This window comes from Pipistrellus hanaki (genome assembly GCF_964339955.1).
Source record: "Pipistrellus hanaki genome assembly, chromosome: 5".
In the NCBI taxonomy this organism is placed as follows: Eukaryota; Metazoa; Chordata; class Mammalia; order Chiroptera; family Vespertilionidae; genus Pipistrellus; species Pipistrellus hanaki.
In genome coordinates this window covers 53,384,169-53,401,797 of record NC_140507.1, presented here as the reverse complement: position 1 = coordinate 53,401,797, position 17,629 = coordinate 53,384,169, and the positions used below count along the sequence as shown (strand labels likewise).

Here is a 17,629-nt window from a genome sequence, read left to right as displayed (position 1 = left end):
ATAATTATCTACATAACAGAAAACTATTAAGATTTTTCCTCTAAGAAGGAAAATGAACAGAGATGGACAGATGCTTATTGGCCTTGTAAACATGATCTCTGGCCCAAATGTTCTGTAGTCAGAGTCAATTATGAACATTAAAAATATGTTTGAGCCATAACTGATTTGGCTCAGTGGACAGAGCGTCAGCCTGTGGACTGAAGGGTCCCAGGTTTGATTCCAGTCAAGGGCATGTACCTTGGTTGCAGGCACATTCCCAGTAGGGGGTGTGTAGGAGGCAGCTGATCAATGTTTCTCTCTCATCAATGTTTCTAACTCTCTATCCCTCTCCTTTCCTCTCTCAAAAAAAAAAAAAATCAATACCATATATATATATATATATATATATATATATATATATATATATATATTTTAATATGTTTGATTGCCTGGCCAAGTTGGCCCAGTGGTTGAGTGTCAACCTATGAACCAGGAAGTCAGGGCACGTGCCCAGGTTGGGGGGTCCATCTCCAGTACCGGCAGTGCAGGAGGCAGTCAATCAATGATTCTCTCTCATCAGTGTTTCTATCCCTCTATCCTTTCTCCCCATTCTCTCAGAATCAGTGAAAACATTTAAAAATAGATTTGATCATTGACCTGTAGAACACTCCTTCATATCAGGTTTAAAAGCCTTTCGGGAAGGCTGGCTGGCACAATATCAAGCTCTTACTCATCTCAGTTTCATTGGGAAATATTTGAGTGACAAAAGAATTCAGGATCATGGCATATAATCAAGTCTTCAATTGGACTAAAAATGTATTTCCCAAATGAAAATCCATTATCCATGTCCCTCACTCTCATTTCCCTGTTCCTCATCTAGGTATTCGTCTACTGGTAACTTCAAAAACACAAGTGACCCAAGGTAAATGGGAAGCCTCTCTAGATAACTTTGAACGTTGACTCTCCCAGAATAAACAGAGTAGCAGATTGCATTCTGTTGAAAGTGGCCTCTTTTAAATCCTCAGGGGCATACAGTTAAAGTGTGGTTAAAAAACAGACACATTTAAGAAACCTTGGACTAGAAATGTTTTTCTTCTGAATTTGCTCTCCTTCCTTTTGAATTTGCTCTACTTTTACATCACAAAGCTATGGCATGGGTCAAAGGACACAGCAGATGAAATTGCTCCAGACACAAAGAAACAAAACAACATTGAATTGATTTTTGCTGTTAAGTTAGGCATTTCTATATGGGATTTGAATCCAATGTTGGTTAAGTTTGGAAATATAGTTTCAAAACATTAATATTTTCGTGTTTTTTTAAAATAAACTTTCCATTTTGAAATAAATTATTTATCTACAGCAAAATTTTAAAGATGCTACAGAGAGTTTCCAAAACCCACCAACTAGTTTCCTCTAATTGTTAGCATCTTATATCACCATAGTTCTTTTGTCAAAAAGAAGAAACCAACTCTCATAATTACTATTTTCTAAGTTTCACACTCTACTCAGCTTTTATCAGTCTTTGTACTAATGTCTTTTCTCTATTCCAGGATCCCAACCAGGATATGTTACATTTAGTTATCACATCTCCTTGGTTTTGGTAATAGTTTATTAGTCTTCCTTGTTCTGCATGACCTGTTTAGAGGAGTATATTCTGGTACACTGGTCGAGTAGTTTGTAAAATGACCCTCAATTTGGGTTTTTCTGCTGTTGCTCTCCATAACTTCTTATTGAATTTCATCTAAGCAGAATTTTATCCAACTGGCTTCTGTAAGTTGCCTGGGTTTTACTATAGAAGAGTGCATTAAAAATAGGTTCCAGTAAGAATCACAGAGAATTAAATGGATCTTGGTAATTAAATTACCCCATACTTTTCATATAATTCCTTGCTGTGGGAAGGTTAAGTACCTTATAGATGCTATTTCCCCATATCTCAATACATCACTATTAATTTAGTATCAACTAGGCTTCATTTTCTAATCTTTAATAGAAGAACCACATGAACAGCAGAGAAGTGTACCCAATTTAGTGCATATAAGATGTATGGTGTTAGAATAAATCTATGTTGTAAATATTAATATATCAATTGGTTATCCAACTCTATAATGATTTTACTTTTTAAAAATAGCATTTATATTTTAATAAATGTTCCATGCAAAAAAATGGATAAATCTAGTTAAATTTAGTAAAGCACATTATAAGTAAAATTAATTTAGCTTTTAAACTGGATTATTTAATTGATAGTACAGTTAAAATAAAAATAAATAAAGGAGTGGGTGGGACCTAACTGTCACCCATTCCTGTCTCTCTCTCTGTCACTCTCTCTCATTCTCTCATATACTCATGATTACTTAGTGCAGTGGTCGGCAAACTCATTAGCCAACAGAGCCAAATATCAATAGTACAACGATTGAAATTTCTTTTGCGAGCCAAATATTTTAAACTTCTTCTAAAGCCACTTCTCCAAAATAGACTCGCCCAGGCCATGGTATTTTGTGGAAGAGCCACACTCAAGGGGTCAAAGAACCACATGTAGTTCGAGAACCGCAGTTTGCCAACCGCTGACTTACTGGAAGCTTGATTAAACATGAAAATTATTCACAGACAGCAAAAGAGAATGATTATTATATTATTGGAAAATTTAGAACTTAATTTCAAAAATACTAAAAACTTGTTCAATTAAATGACCATTAGTCTGGGCACGGCTCAATTATAAGAAATAAAAATAGATTTCTTTCCTAAATAAAGATTTAATGAGAAATACAGTGTGACAGAATTAAACAAGATCAAGAAAGATTCATGCATTAGTACAGCTCACAATCATTTCTGTGTATGTTAGGAAACTCATCTTCTCTCTACATTATAACTTCCAGGACAACCATGTGGAATCAGGGTAGTGATGAGGTCTGAAAATAAAGGTTGCTCTTGCACAGATCCTCATGCGAGCTCATTCATCTTTCACAGGAAGCAGGTTGGTTAATAACAAACTTCTACAACACCCTTGAAATGCAGGACACCAGTAGAGAAAACAGGACAAAACTCAGAAGCCTTGCCAATGTGTTCCAGTTAGTCCTTCAGAAGCCAGTGACTGCTGTACAAATCTGAGGCAAAGGCCCTGAAAGAGTTTGTGCGTGCCAGAACCGCCTACATTTTTATAATTCATGCATTTCAAACCTTAGTTAATTTTAGTACTTTCCAGTTGTGTACTTAATACACTGTACCAAAATATTTCCTGTCAAAATTCCGTTATCTTCTCATTATTGGGGTAATAAGAAATGAACACATGCATATCAATTTTTATGCTAGAAGACACAATAAGTATTTTTCAGGAGACTCTTGCATTTTGGGGGGCCAGAATTAAATCTGATATTTAAGGAACATTTTACACAAAATGTAACAGAAAACAATGTAGAACTGATATGTCATGCCTTGCTCTGTGTTCTAACAGTACTTTGCATATATCTCACAGAAGTTTTCTTCTTGTTTTGGATTAGTTTAAAACTTATGAAATTGTAGATCAAAATCATCATCTTGATCTACGAAAATCATAAATTTCCTATGGTTTAACTTCTTAGTTGTATATGCACTTGATTTGTTCACCAATTGTAAGCAACTTGAAGGTACAAGATCATATATTATGTCTTTCTATCTCAAGAACGTAGCATGCAAGACTGACAATTAGTGAACAGAATAAATAGTTGTTACATTTAAATGAAAGGATGAGGAATTAAACTCTCAGAATTTAATATGTGTAAAATCAATTGGTAAAGGAAAGGGTGTTCCTTTACTGCCCTGGGATGTATGTCCCAGGAAAGGACAAATACCCCATTCAAAAAAAAAAAAAAAAAAAAAAGCTGAGGGGTTTTGTCTATTCCTTATTTTTCTGCATTTTTAAGTTAGGTTTACACAATGGGAGATATTTAGATGACTGACACGTATTTTACTCTTCATGTGTAAGTTTTCATGGGTAGATGCAGGTTAAAACTGAAACATATCGACAGCTATAGAATTCCTAGTCTTTTTACACACATTATACACCATATACATGAAAACGATTCCAGTCCTTTCAGCTGTGATGGCCTAATAAATGCAGAAATCGCTGCATCTCAAAATTTACAATGTGCGAAGTGTTGTATTAATTTTAAAAGGATAAATAAGTCAAACACCCTTTTCAATAGGTCAAAGGAAATAAGATATAGACACACACACACACCCCCCCCCCGAGAAAAAAAATGCAGAGATTGTGATTTAAGAAACTGGAAATTGCTCAAACTATTTTTCCATTTGTAAATAATATCCTAATCGTCACAGGCTTTTGAAAATAATACTCCTGGTATTATTTGTTGCCTGTTCATCTGCATGGCTTTCTGTCTAAGCAAAACCTGCCTTTCCATAGCTGGTAACATGGCTTGTTCAGGGGGTGGAGAGACCAATCTGGGGCTCAGGGCAGTGCCAGCCAATAGAATGCCCAACCCAAATGCCTGGTAAGGGATTTCCAGCCCTGGAGCGCTAACATGGGAACTTTCTATTTTAGGGCATTGGGACACATTCCAGGAACCATGAAAGCTACCATTCTTGGGGCTTGCAATGTGTATATCCCACATGTAATGCCTTGCAACAGCCCTGCAAAATAAATGTTGTCATATTTATTAGTACATGCTTGCCTGGCGTTGGACTAGAGTGTGTGCTGTGGTCTCATTAAGCTTAGTATGCGGGAGACATGAAATAAACAATAACTTCCCACATAGCTATTGTCCAGCAGTGACAAGGTACCAGGCTAATGGAATAGCACCTGAGGGTGGCTGCTCTTAGGATAGAGTGGTCAAGGAAGGCCTATCTGAGGAGGTGCCATCTGAACAGAGCCCTGGAGGAAGTGAGAGATGCTGATACTTGAGAGAATGATGGAACAGCAAGGATGATGCCTTCAGGTGGTACCTTGGAAATGCTCTGACATGGCACTGGAGTGGTGGGATTTAATCAGAAAGTTTTCCTGTTAATTTACTTGCAATCAGATTATGTCCAACAAAATCACCTGAAGTCTCCCAGGTTACACTCTGGGGACTTCTTCCATATTCATGTTCACCTCCCAAGAAGGGCACTTCCTGCGGGCAGAGGAAAACATGAAGAAGTGAAGCCTGAAATTCCTACCCATGCCTCACAGGTTGCCGGTTCAGCCACTGTAGACAAGTGTGACTCTGCTTCCCATGGCGTCATGGCCCTGCTGAACCTGGATGGGGGTCCCGGTCTCACACTGAGTCTTCAGCGGCCTCTGGAAATCCAGAAAACCAGAGAAGGGCTGACCTTGATCAGACAAAGAGCCTTCCATATGTCAAGCAGTGAAGGGGAGCACGGCCTTGAACCTGGGTTCTCATCCATTTGTAGCAAGATTCACATGCCTGTGGAGGCTGAGGCAGTGGGTCTGACCTATGCTTTTTTTTTGCTCAAATGAGGACCCACACCTTTTTTTTTGGGGGGGGGGGCGAGGAGGGAGATATAAAGGCCAATAAAATATGTTAATTTCTCAATTGGGTCAATTCTCAGTCGGGTCAATTCTCAGACCAGTTTCAGTCTGGTCCGCAGAGACCAGGTTGAGGGTTCCCACTGGTGCACGAATCCATGCACCAGGCCTCCAGTAAAGAAATAAAGTAATGTGTCTAGAAGCTCAGAACTGGGAAATGCTGTAGCTGGGATAATGAACCTAGAACGATTGGAGTCAGAGGCTGCTGTTGTAACCATTTTGGATAGAGAAAAATTACCTGTTCAAGGTAAGTTTTTAGGAGGCCGTTAGTCATTTTTTAAAAGTCAGCTCATCCAACCAGAATTTCTACATAAAGTGAAATATCATTTGTCAAATCTCTGTTTCACAGTGGGCTACAGCTAGCACGCCTCCATATTCCTCCAAGCACTCAAATCTGGTATGTTCTCCTATGTTCCCCTCCAGGTTTCCAAAGCCACCTTGTTCCTGGAATGTGGGATCTGCCCCTCGCTGTTACTGCCTTTGCAACAGCTTATTGGAAGCAAACAAGCATGGGGGAATTGAGCAAGAATTTCTGGGACATCAACCTTGGAGAAGAAGCAAGGAATGTAGGATGCATGTTGACCGTCCAAACAGGACAGAGATAATGATTAATCGAATCCCCTGCAGGTTTAAATGAGATGGGAGCTGCGAGTGAAGGCAATCCTCTTTTCTTGCAGCTGGAGTGCTGCTCCTCCTGAGCCAACCCCTCCCCCCTCGGAAATGATGTGTTCCATGTGGATTTTCTGCCTGGTCCTGAGCGTGGCGGGCACAGTGTGGGTATGGTGCCTTTATTTCTCTTCTTGCCTTCTCTCTGGTGCTTATTTCACAGAGCTCGCAGGTCTGAGTCAGCGTTCTGCATGTCCTCACACACTGTTGGCTCTCCCAGCCCTAGGCCATGAAGGCAAGTTCCTAGATGGGCCAAACATCTCAAGAGGACAGGGCATTATGACCCTAAGAGGGAGGCTTAGGGGGAACAAAGTGTATAAATTCACAGGGGAAGCTTTAACATTTGTAGCTCAAGCTTACAACATGTTTTTTAAAAGAAAGATATTTTTGCTACAAAGCCTTGAGAATAGTTAATGCCAGTTAACATAACAAAACATTCACATACGTTTTAAAACCTATTACTATAATTTATCTATTTATTTATTTATTGCTATTTGTCCAGAATAAGCAGAACAGTGGTTTAATATAGTTTTGTTTTTCTGAAAGGTAGTTTTTGTGTTTCTTTTAAGACAAATATAAAACAAATTAGTTATTATTGCAAATATATTACAAAGCAAAGCCAGGAGAGATTAATTAATAAGGCAATTTGGTCTGGGGAAGTAATTATATTCTTTTAAGGTAATTACTAAATACTGTAATAACTTCTAACGTTTGACTCCAGAAACCTATAGAAAAGAAGAGAAACTTTATTCAACAAGGCTTTTGAAACACTTTAATCTTACAAAAACATGATAAATATAGGCTGTGAATTATTCCCATTTATTTCTTTTTCTTCATCACTCATAAATCTGAATACCAGAGCAGAAAAAAACCAAAGAGGGTTTCTAACTTAATTTTCTCCCTTATAGTAAAATAATAAGTAAACATTTTTATGGGAAATAAAACTAACATCATTTTCTGTGATAATGTTTTGGCTAATGTATAACTTTCAGTTATTTCTCCCTATTATTGGCATACATATTTAATTTTTCCCTGCTTGCATTGTGTGCATTTTATTCTCAAGTATATTTGCACTTATAATTTTATTTCTTAGACAAAAAGATTATACTTGTTACTTTAAATAAATTGTTCTTAATGCCTGAATTAATATTACCATTATTGGGATATTTTTTAATGAGATGACAAATGTTAACTAATTATAAAAATAAACTGAGGTTAAAATAGCAAAGTCCTTGTAAGCTGGTGGTACATAGTAAATATAGCTAAAATCTAAAATCTTCATTGATTTGTTGGGATATAAAGTCTTTTTGGAAGAATGCTTTTATATCTTATTTCATCTAAAGATCACAATTGAAAAATTTTTAAATCTGTGTTTCTATTATAAGGTGTTCAAAAAGTTGTCAGTCATGGACCATTATTTTTACTTTCACTCTACTTTTCCTCATTTAAAACACAAAGAAACTATTACATGAGTGAGCCACCTAAAAATCATGTCTGAGTTTAGTTGAACTGGTTACATGTGTGTCCTTGGAATATATTTGCTCAAATAATGGACCCATAAGGTCATAGTAGAAACTTAAAGGCGAGACAGACATTAAGCCAAGATAGTGTAGGCTTTTTCCTACAGGAAAAAGGAATTATAGGAGGAAGAACCCTTTGACTTTTCCAATTATCTATGTCCAGAGATTGATGAAAAAGAAAAGGTAAAATTTAACCAATTTTGTTGCTTCAAATAATTGACCTCTTATAATAGAGCTTTGAAAAGGACTACCATTTAATAACTGCTTTGGTATCAAACACAGCTAAGAAATTTGTTCAACTTATCTCCTTTAATTCTCACAACTTCATAAAATGGGTTATTGGGATTTTCATTAAAAAGATCAGAAATCTGAAGCTTGTAGAGGCCCTGATGCTGGCGCTCCTAACCCCTGGAAACGCTTCTCCTCTTCTTGGGGTTAACAGTGTCTTTTCCTTATCTTCTCACTGTTCCTTTCTTTCGTGTCTGTAAATGAATCCTTAAAGACTGCAGAGACCGATGAAGGTGAATTTTTAGCTGCTGGAGGAGGTGTGCGTGGCCCCAGAATTACCGACAGAAAGCAATCTGCCTGCAAAGAGACAGACTGGCCCTTCTGTGCTGATGAAGACTGGGTGAGCACTGGGCATGGGGAAAGGGAGACGCCTTCATTGTGTTAGAAACATACACAGGCTGACCCATGAGGTCAAAGAAAACTTTTCCAGTGGAAGTAATCAAATAGTTTATTACATGTCAAATGAAAAAAGACAAATGAAAAGGTTCTGAGAGCACAATTTAAATTTCCTCCCATGCTCTGGTCATTAGTGGGTTAAGGCATTGGATTTTAGTTGTCTATTCGGATAGATACTAGAAACTTTAATATTATGGCCTCGGGATTTCATGGGGCCTAATTTATGATGGAGGGGCCCCTCATCTCAGAATATTTTTATGATCTCTACCTAATACTCCTAAATTACTTTTAAATTAAAGGATGATCTGAAGAGATTGAGGAGGGGAGCAATAGGAGCTACATGGAAACCTTCAAAATTGTATTGAATCCAAGAAATAGGCCCTTAATGTAATGTTTATCTCTTCACTTTCAGATCCAAAAATGCCCTTCCGGCTGCAGGATGAAAGGGTTGATTGATGAAGTCAATCAAGATTTTACAAACAGAATAAATAAGCTCAAAAATGCATTCTTTGATTATCAGAAGAACAATAAGGACTCTAGTTCACTCACCAGGAATATAATGGAACTTTTGAGAGGGGATTTTGTCAACTCTAACCGTAAGTATTACATATTTGGTGCTTTGATTTTATAACACACAGCAAATCAATAACATCAAACATTCTAAATATGGTGTCTCCTTATAGCAACTGAGATTTCATTCCAAAATATTTGGTGTAGAAACACATACCCTTTATATATAGCTAAATTTTTAAGGAGGAGCTTGCATAATGTCAAAAAGAGTTGTTTAATGTAAGTCAGAATTTTGGATTGAAGGCTAGAATTTAAGTGCTTTCTTTTCAAAGGTACATACTGAAAATAAGTTGGGTAGACATATTGGCTTCTCTCTTACAGAGGAGGAAGCAGAGTGGTCAAGGAACTTGTTTGAATACCCAAAGCTGTCATGTGATGGAGTTGGGAGTTCCACCCATAGACTCCACTAAGCAGATTATGCAGTTTGCTGTTTGTTTTTAATTAAAATTATATAGCCATATTCCAGCTTTCTTACAGAACAAGGGCGCGGCCACACTAGGACCAGGAAGCATTGGGTTTGCTCTGGGCCTGGGCACCAAGTGCAGTGAAACCCCAGGTCCTAAAGCCTTGCTTGGTTCTTTATAGCTTCAGGAGACACTGTACTAATTTAAAGTCAACGGTGCAACATAATTGGCAAGAGAGTGGTCCTGCTTAACTAAAACATCACAAAAACAAAAAGTTTAGGAAAAATTTAAAGTCCATAGATAGGAAGAAAACCTTAGTAATAAAATCCAGAAACACAATTCCCAGTACATCATGTTCAGCTTTCAAGAAAAAAAAATTACAAGGCAAAAAGCACATTAAAGAGACAGAGCAAGCCTCAAAACAAGACATGACGAGGATGTTGGAATTATTAGACTGGCAATTTAAATCAAATATGATGAAGATGCTAAGGATTATAATGAATAAAGTAGAACATGGGCAATATAAACAGAGAAATGGAAATCCTAAGAAAGAACTAAAAAGCAGTGCTAGAGATTAGAAAAAAAAAAAAAACACACAAAAAAAAACAACAGACAGAGTGAAGAATGCCTGTGATAGGCTCATTAGGAAACTGGGCATGGCTAAGAGGATATATCAATAGAACCCTCAAAAACCTATACACTCATTTTATACATTAGTCCAAAACTATAAATGCACTACACCAAGAGTGAACCCTAAGATAAACTACTGCCTTTGGGTGATTATGATGTATCAATGTAGGCTCATACTTGGTTAAAAAAAGTAAAGACCATTATGATGAGTGATGTTGATAATGAGAAGCACTATGCATGTTTAGGGGCAGTGGGTATAAGAAAAATCTCTATACCTTCTTCTTGGAAACCTAGAACTGCTCTAAAAAACGAACAATTGATACATACAAAAATAAATAAAAATAGAAAGTTGTATGGGAGAAATAAAGAAAATCCAGGAACATGTTCAAGTCCTATGAGTAAGGATATGATAAGATAATTGGAATGTGATCAAATCAATTATTTTTTCTATTAATTATCTTTAAAATTCCAAAGAGATTTTCTTCTGCAGTTATTTGGAATTCTAATTGCTGGTAGGGTACCCTAACTGATATCCATAAATGACTACAGGACATAACATTGCCCAAAAATCAAATGCCTAATAGCTTTGCAACTCACAAATTAAATACTCAGATAAAAGTATTATAAAAGTAATATGGGGAATATTTCTAAATAAATTTTCTTCTTTTACTGGCTATTTCAAGCAAATCACTCAGTAACTGCTTCAATATCCATATTTTCTATTTCAGACAATGATAATACATACAATCAAGTGTCAGAAGATCTGAGAAGCAGACTTGAGACTCTGAATCGCAAAGTCACAGAACATGTACAGCTTATCCAACTTCTGCAGAAAAATGTCAAGGACCAGCTGGTAGAAATGAAGCGACTGGAGGTAAGAAAGAGCGTGGCTTTGTCACCAGATTTCCTTATTTTGGATAGTAGGAAAATGGGAGGCGATGGTCATTCACTGAATGCCTATTATCCATAGAGCTTTGTGTTCTATTTCCCTTATCTAACTATAAAGTATTATTCCCCCTCTCTACACGTGGCAAAAAATAAAGCTCAGTGATATTAAGTAAAATTTCCCAGGGCACACAGATAATAAATTTCAAAATCAAATATTCAGTCCCTGCTCTTGATCTGTTCTAAGATAAATCCAAATAGTCCCTATTGCTTCTCTTGGCTAGCCTAACAATACCCAGCATCTCGTCCACTGAGGATACCACAAACATAAGTATGGATTGGTAGGTCTCCAGTTCAAAGAAATGAAAACCATTTCCAAGAAATACACTAACTACTAAGAACTCAATAGACATCTTTTATTTTTTTAGATCTACCTTTCTTTTCTTATCTGTCTCCTCCTTTCTCTAGGTGGACATTGATATTAAGATCCGATCTTGCCAAGGGTCATGCAGCAGGGCTGTAGCACGTGTGATAGATCTGCAGGACTACGAGGATCAGCAGAAGCAAGTTGAACATCTCATTGCCAAAGACTTACTTCCGCCTAAATATAGACAAAGCCTACCACTGTTAAAGATGAACCCATCTTTAGATTTGGTTCCCAGAGAGTCCAAGATCCAGCTTCAGGCAGCCCCTCCAGAGTTTAAGGCACTCATGGAAATGCGGCAGATGCAAATGACCTTAGAGAGGTCTGGGACAGATAAGAATCCCCGAGGAGACTCTGCCTATCGTGGAGCAGGAACAACACCTGAAAACCCCAGGAAACCTGTACCTGGTAGTGGGAATCCGAGACCTGGGAGTTCTGGATATGGTGGTGCTGGTACTTTGAACCATGGAAGTTTTCGGCCTGAAAGGCCAGATGGCACAGGGCATGGCAGCACCAGGCCTGCCAACCCAGACTGGGGCACATTTACAGAAACTTCAGAAAGTGTAAGTCCAGGGACAAAGAAAGAGTACCACCACACAAGAGAACTGGTCACTTCCGAAGGAGGTAAAGAGCTTCTGATTAGTGGAGAGAAGACTACCTCTGGTGGCCTAATCACCAGGCGCAGTTCATGCTCTAAAACCATTACTAAGACCACCATCGGTGCTGATGGCCGCAAGCAAGTGACGAAAGAAGTGGTCACCTCTGAGGATGGTTCTGACTGTGGGGACACAACTGGTGTAGACTCGTTCCATACAACTAGGGATAGCTTTGACGAATTCCGTCGTAGGCACCCTGAAGAAGCTGCTTTCTTTGAGGCTGACTCAACTGGGAGAATAATCCCAAGTTTGTTGTCACCTGGGTTAACAGAGCTTGAGACCCACTCTGACATTTTCAGAGACTTAGAGGAAACCAGCTCTCACCTCCACGTCAGCGGAACTCATTCCACCAAGAAAGGCCGACCTAGACCTCGCAAGGCCAGAGGTATCCGCCCTTCTTAGACTAAATTATTCTTGCAGTGTGCTCCCATAGCACCTTGCACTTCTTTCCTAGCCCTCTTTCATGCTTTATTAAAATTACCTCCTTTTTTGGTTTGTTTTTCATGCTGAACTGTAAATTCCAGGGGTCAGGGACTTTGTCTATCATGCTCATCTCTGTATCCCAAACACCTACCAGTGCAGAAGGTCACCATTCAATAAATATATGTTAAACGAATCCCTCTGAAACTCGATTTTGAGTTTGTTTAAGCTAATTATTTTACCCTTCAAAATATGCGTTGCTGGAATTGTTACCCAATTTATTTGACGTATTGTTTGGAGTGGCTCTCAGTTGAAATTGAGATTAGGTTAAAGACAAGTTATATTAGTGCTAAACGTTGCTTAGATATCTTTGCTGGTTACTTGCTATTAATCAGTACATGCAAGTAAAAGTTGAAATCCATTGAGGAAATCCCCTTTGCAATTTGTAGGTATAAGTGCCTCTCATTTGCTTATGATTCTTTCTGGTGTAAAAGCATGTTTTCTCCATGGAGGGAAGGAAGGAAAGAAAGAAGAAAGGAAGGCATAAAAAAGGCAGGAAGAAAGAAGGGAGGGAGGCAGGGAGGGAGGGAGGGAAGGAGAGAGGGAAGAAAGGAGGAAGGAAGGAAGAAAGGAAGGAAGGAAGGAAGGAAGGAAGGAAGGAAGGAAGGAAGGAAGGAAGGAAGGAAGGAAGGAAAGAAGGGAAAAGAAGCCAGTATGTACCTTCATTTAATCTGGGCCATTCCTATCTTTGTAAAATTAAATGAGAGTAACTTCTTCCAACCAGCTTAATTTTTCTTTTAGACTGTGATGATGTCCTCCAAACACATCCTTCAGGTGCCCAAAGTGGCCTTTTCAATATCAAGCCACCGGGATCCAGTAAGATTTTTTCAGTTTATTGTGATCAAGAGACCAGTTTGGGAGGATGGCTTTTGATCCAGCAAAGAATGGATGGATCACTGAATTTTAACCGGACGTGGCAAGACTACAAGAGAGGTTTCGGCAGCGTGAATGACAAGGGGGAAGGAGAATTCTGGCTAGGCAATGAGTACCTCCACTTGCTAACCCTGAGGGGATCTGTGCTTCGGGTTGAATTAGAGGACTGGGCCGGGAACCTGGCTTATGCAGAATATCATTTGAGGGTAGGCTCTGAGGCAGAAGGCTATGCCCTGCAGGTCTCCTCCTACAAGGGCACGGCGGGCGATGCTCTGATTGAGGGCTCCGTGGAGGAAGGCACAGAGTACACTTCTCACAATGGCATGCAGTTCAGCACCTTTGACAGGGATGCAGACCAGTGGGAGGAGAACTGTGCGGAAGTCTTTGGAGGAGGCTGGTGGTACAACAACTGCCAGGCAGCCAATCTCAATGGCATCTATTACCCTGGGGGCTTCTATGACCCCAGGAACAGTCTTTATGAGATTGAGAACGGAGTGGTCTGGGTCCCCTTCAGAGGAGCAGATTATTCCCTCCGGGCTGTCCACATGAAAATCAGGCCCCTGGTGACCCAATAAACAGAAAGAGCGGGAGTGAGAGCACTACGTTTTGTTTAGCGAAGTGGAGGAAAAATAAGGAAGATGGAGGAGTCAAGATTTCTTACTACCGAAAAAATCCCCTGGTGCTATTTTATTATTCTTTGTACTGTAGCTAAATGTAACTGAGTCATATTAGTGCTTCAAAAAAATAAAGTTGTGTGATTTTTTTTTTTTTGTAAATCTTTCAACTAGCTCTGTGAGTTTTAAAATTTCTGTAAGGGTACACACCAAGAGACATTAGCACATCAGAAAGAGGGACTCAAATAAGAGCTCCTCTCTGCAACAGTGTTGTTTGGAGAGCTTCAAAGTCATAGGGCTGTTGCAAAAGAAAGAAGTTATTTCATCCAGGCCATTTGAATGACTTTAAACTAATATTTTTAATTTTCAAAGCACTCAATTTAACAATGGTTGGCTTTTGTAGAGGAATTGACCAAGTTCTTTTGTCTTTTCTATTAGTAAGCAAATCCATGCTGGCAGGAGAGCCATTCTTCCCTAATAGAAATAGATATCTCTTCATTAAGGTTTCAATGAAGACCACAATACACACTTATTTCCCCCCCCCCAAGAGTCTAATCAATTTCTTTAAAAAAAAATACCTGGAAAACACATTTAAATTTTAAAAAAATATATCTTTCCAAAAGAGATGGCATTTACAATTGACAATTTCCACATCATTCATCTCAGTTTATTTTCTACTGATTATAAACTATAGTCTGTGATACATTAGTTGTTATTAAAGTAAAACAATTTGTTTGAAAGCATCTCACTATATATGATTTATACTCTTCAAAAATTCAACATATTTACATTGATCAATATTTTATTTTGATCTAAGTTGCTTCTTTGATCTTGGTGGCCTCAGCTCCTGCTCCAAATTTTTAACTCATATTTTCTTTTAGTGAGAACTACTTGCCATTTATTTCTGAAAATATATACAAATATCCCAAACACATTGGAATCCCAGTACATTGCCCTCAATTGCATAGTTTCTATCACAGTGTAACTGCATCCTTTCTCCTTGGTGAGGAAAGGAGGGAGGAAAGAAGAGAGAGAAGAAAGGAGGGAGAGAGGGAGGAAAAGAGAGAAGGAGAGAGGAAGGAAGGGAGGGAGGAAGGAAAACTAAAAAGGAAGGTGCCTACGTCTAGGGACCAGAGCATGGGGAGCAGAGGCAATGTGAGCATAAGAACTTGCAAGTGAGTTACATATGAAGCCCAATATTCTTGCATTTTCTTATGTGAAATTAAAAATCCTTGCTACAAATCAGTGATACCTCCAAATCTTTGGATACTTGGATAAGAACTTCAGAATCAAAAGAACCTTCATTTATTTCAGACAATGAAGTTGCCTGTTATACCTATGCCTACATGTTGACACTCACACATATGGAGCAGGAAGAGTTTTATTTTTTAGAATATCACACTATTAGGGACAGAATCATGTCCTAAAATGAAAGTGACTCTGTATGTAAAGGACTACGCATTTCTCATTTATTTTGAAGGCTTTGTGTTTATTAGCAAAGAACAGGCAACTTCTTTTAATTTAATAAACAATAGCCAGTATCAGCACAATCATGAAATTAGAGATACGATACCGAATATCTCTTTTCCATTTTACCTTATCGTTAACCTATTGCCTTATTTTCTCTGTTCCTGAAGTTAAATATCAATTCAACTTTTTTGGTTCACATTCACAAAGAAGCCCACTATAACTTGGTTTTCACTTGGTTACCATTCTCTTGAAATTCTTCTCCTTAAAGTCAACAATAATGTCATAGTACTAAATTTAAAATCCTACATTCAAGCCTCTTCCTGCCCTACCTCCCTGAAACATCTGCTACTATAGTCCCCATCCTTCTCTTCAACCTGTAATTTCTCTTGTTCACGGTGTTCCACTCCCACCGGTGTCCTTCCTCAGTCTGTTTAACTGGCCAATTCGTTCTTAGATGACTCCTTAGGCCCTAATAGTTCTTGTTCATATCTCAAAAATAACAGTCAATCCCAAACTCTAACGTGTTTGTTATTATGGCACTAGATTGTGAATTCATTTAGGCATTTATGTAATGTTTCCTGCCCTACATGAGAATGTCTCACATATTTCAACAGGTAAGTTTTAAAAGTTTCTTTAATTTTTTATTTATTTATTTTACATTTAAAGATTGACCTAGAATTTATCTTCATATGTCAGGAAAACTCATTTTTGTGTTGTTGGGGATGGATAGCCAGTGATGCTTCTCAGATCTTCTGAGGATCATTTATTAAAGGGTTCTTTGCCAGTGGAATTGAAATTCAATGTTGTTGAATAAAACTTTCCTTGGATCCATCTGTAGACTCTCTCATGCGCTTATATTGCCTTGCTCATCTTTAAGTATAGCTTTTGGATGAAATGCTCAATGCTCTCCCTCTTACATCTCCACTTTCTCTCTCTCTCGCTCTTTTCAGCCTTAGAACAGTTTGACTTTCTTTTTCTACTTTTTTTGTTTGTTTGTTCTATGGATTACTTAGAGCAGCCTTTAATTTCCAATTAATTATTTTTTTAGGGGGTTAGGGGGAGTCATTTTTTTTTCTTTTTCTTTTTTTTTTAGTAACCTTGACCTCATTTGAAATTTGTTAGTCATATTTTAATTATTTATTTCCAAGTATTTTATAAACTAATTTGTTTAACCTACTGTTTAATTCTAATTGTATTAGAATTTTAAGGTAGTCTATGTGACACAAACATGATTATTTTTTATAAATGTTCCATAGGCAAAAAAGAATGCATATTTTTTACATTTATACGTTACAAGATGTTATATTACCAAGCTTATTGATGGTATTATTTAAATATCTTCTCTATTTATTTTATGTAATTGATCTATCATATTTTGAAATATGTGCATGTATCAATGAAAAAGAATCATTGATTGGCTTTCTCCTGTACCTGGGGAGTGAGCCAATAACCCAGGTATATGCTCTGACTGGAAATAGAACAGTGACCTTCTGGTTTGTAGATTCACACTCAACCAATGAGCCACACCAGCCAGGCAATAATAGATTAATTTCTAAACACATTCATTTTATTTTAAATTTACTTTTACTTTTATTTTTATTTTTACTTTCCTTAACTCTTACATATTGTTTCTTCATTTCCAAACCTCTTTCCTCATTTACTTCATATTTCTTATAAATGATGGGTAAAAATTTTAAAACTCACTTATATTTTACATTTACTCAAACATGAAAATATTCTATATAGCATTTAATGTTTATTTTTCCCAGTGGTATTTCTGATAGAATTATACTCTGTATAAGCTCCTTTTATAATCAACAACATACATTTTTAATTTAGTAAGCCAACACGAGGGGTGCAGTTAATGAATCAGAACAAGACCCAGCCAGCCAAAGTCACTAATCTCCAGTCATGTCCAGAAAAGCCTAAAGGAAAATGGTGCCATACTAATGTAAGTACACACAAGTTACAAAATCATAAAATAAATGTTAGTTATATTGGAATAAAGTAACACAACATTTACTGAAACAACTTGAGAAGAAGCAACATTTAGATTTTGGTAGCTATGAATATTATGCAAGCTGCTTGCAGGTAATGAAATTTACACAGAAACCATTTTGGCAAATCATATTTTATTTATTTATGCATTTCAACCTACATCCTATTATTAATTGAATCCCAAGTATAAAGCTCCTTTATGGATAAAAATCTTTAATTAATAAGGGAGGATGTCCAAGGGCCTTAAACCTGGGAGTA

The 17,629-nt window shown here is 37.5% G+C and overlaps 1 protein-coding gene across 1 annotated transcript; it reads left to right on the top strand.

Moving 5' to 3' along the window:
* The first annotated feature begins 6,129 nt into the window (after positions 1 to 6,129).
* On the top strand, positions 6,130 to 14,076 carry FGA (fibrinogen alpha chain). The gene is made up of 6 exons (XM_084885303.1): positions 6,130 to 6,274; positions 8,186 to 8,311; positions 8,780 to 8,963; positions 10,700 to 10,845; positions 11,325 to 12,337; positions 13,141 to 14,076. The coding sequence occupies exons 1-6, from the start codon at positions 6,131 to 6,133 to the stop codon at positions 13,862 to 13,864; spliced, it is 2,337 nt and encodes a 778-aa protein (XP_084741429.1). The 5' UTR covers position 6,130; the 3' UTR covers positions 13,865 to 14,076.
* The last annotated feature ends 3,553 nt before the right edge of the window (positions 14,077 to 17,629 follow it).

Coding starts and splice junctions, on each gene's coding strand:
- FGA (XM_084885303.1), top strand. CDS start 6,131: ATGAGATGGGAGCTGCGAGTGAAGGCAATCCTCTTTTCTTGCAGCTGG. Junction 8,312..8,779: donor TCTGTGCTGATGAAGACTGG/GTGAGCACTGGG, acceptor CTTCACTTTCAG/ATCCAAAAATGCCCTTCCGG. Junction 8,964..10,699: donor GGATTTTGTCAACTCTAACC/GTAAGTATTACA, acceptor TTTCTATTTCAG/ACAATGATAATACATACAAT.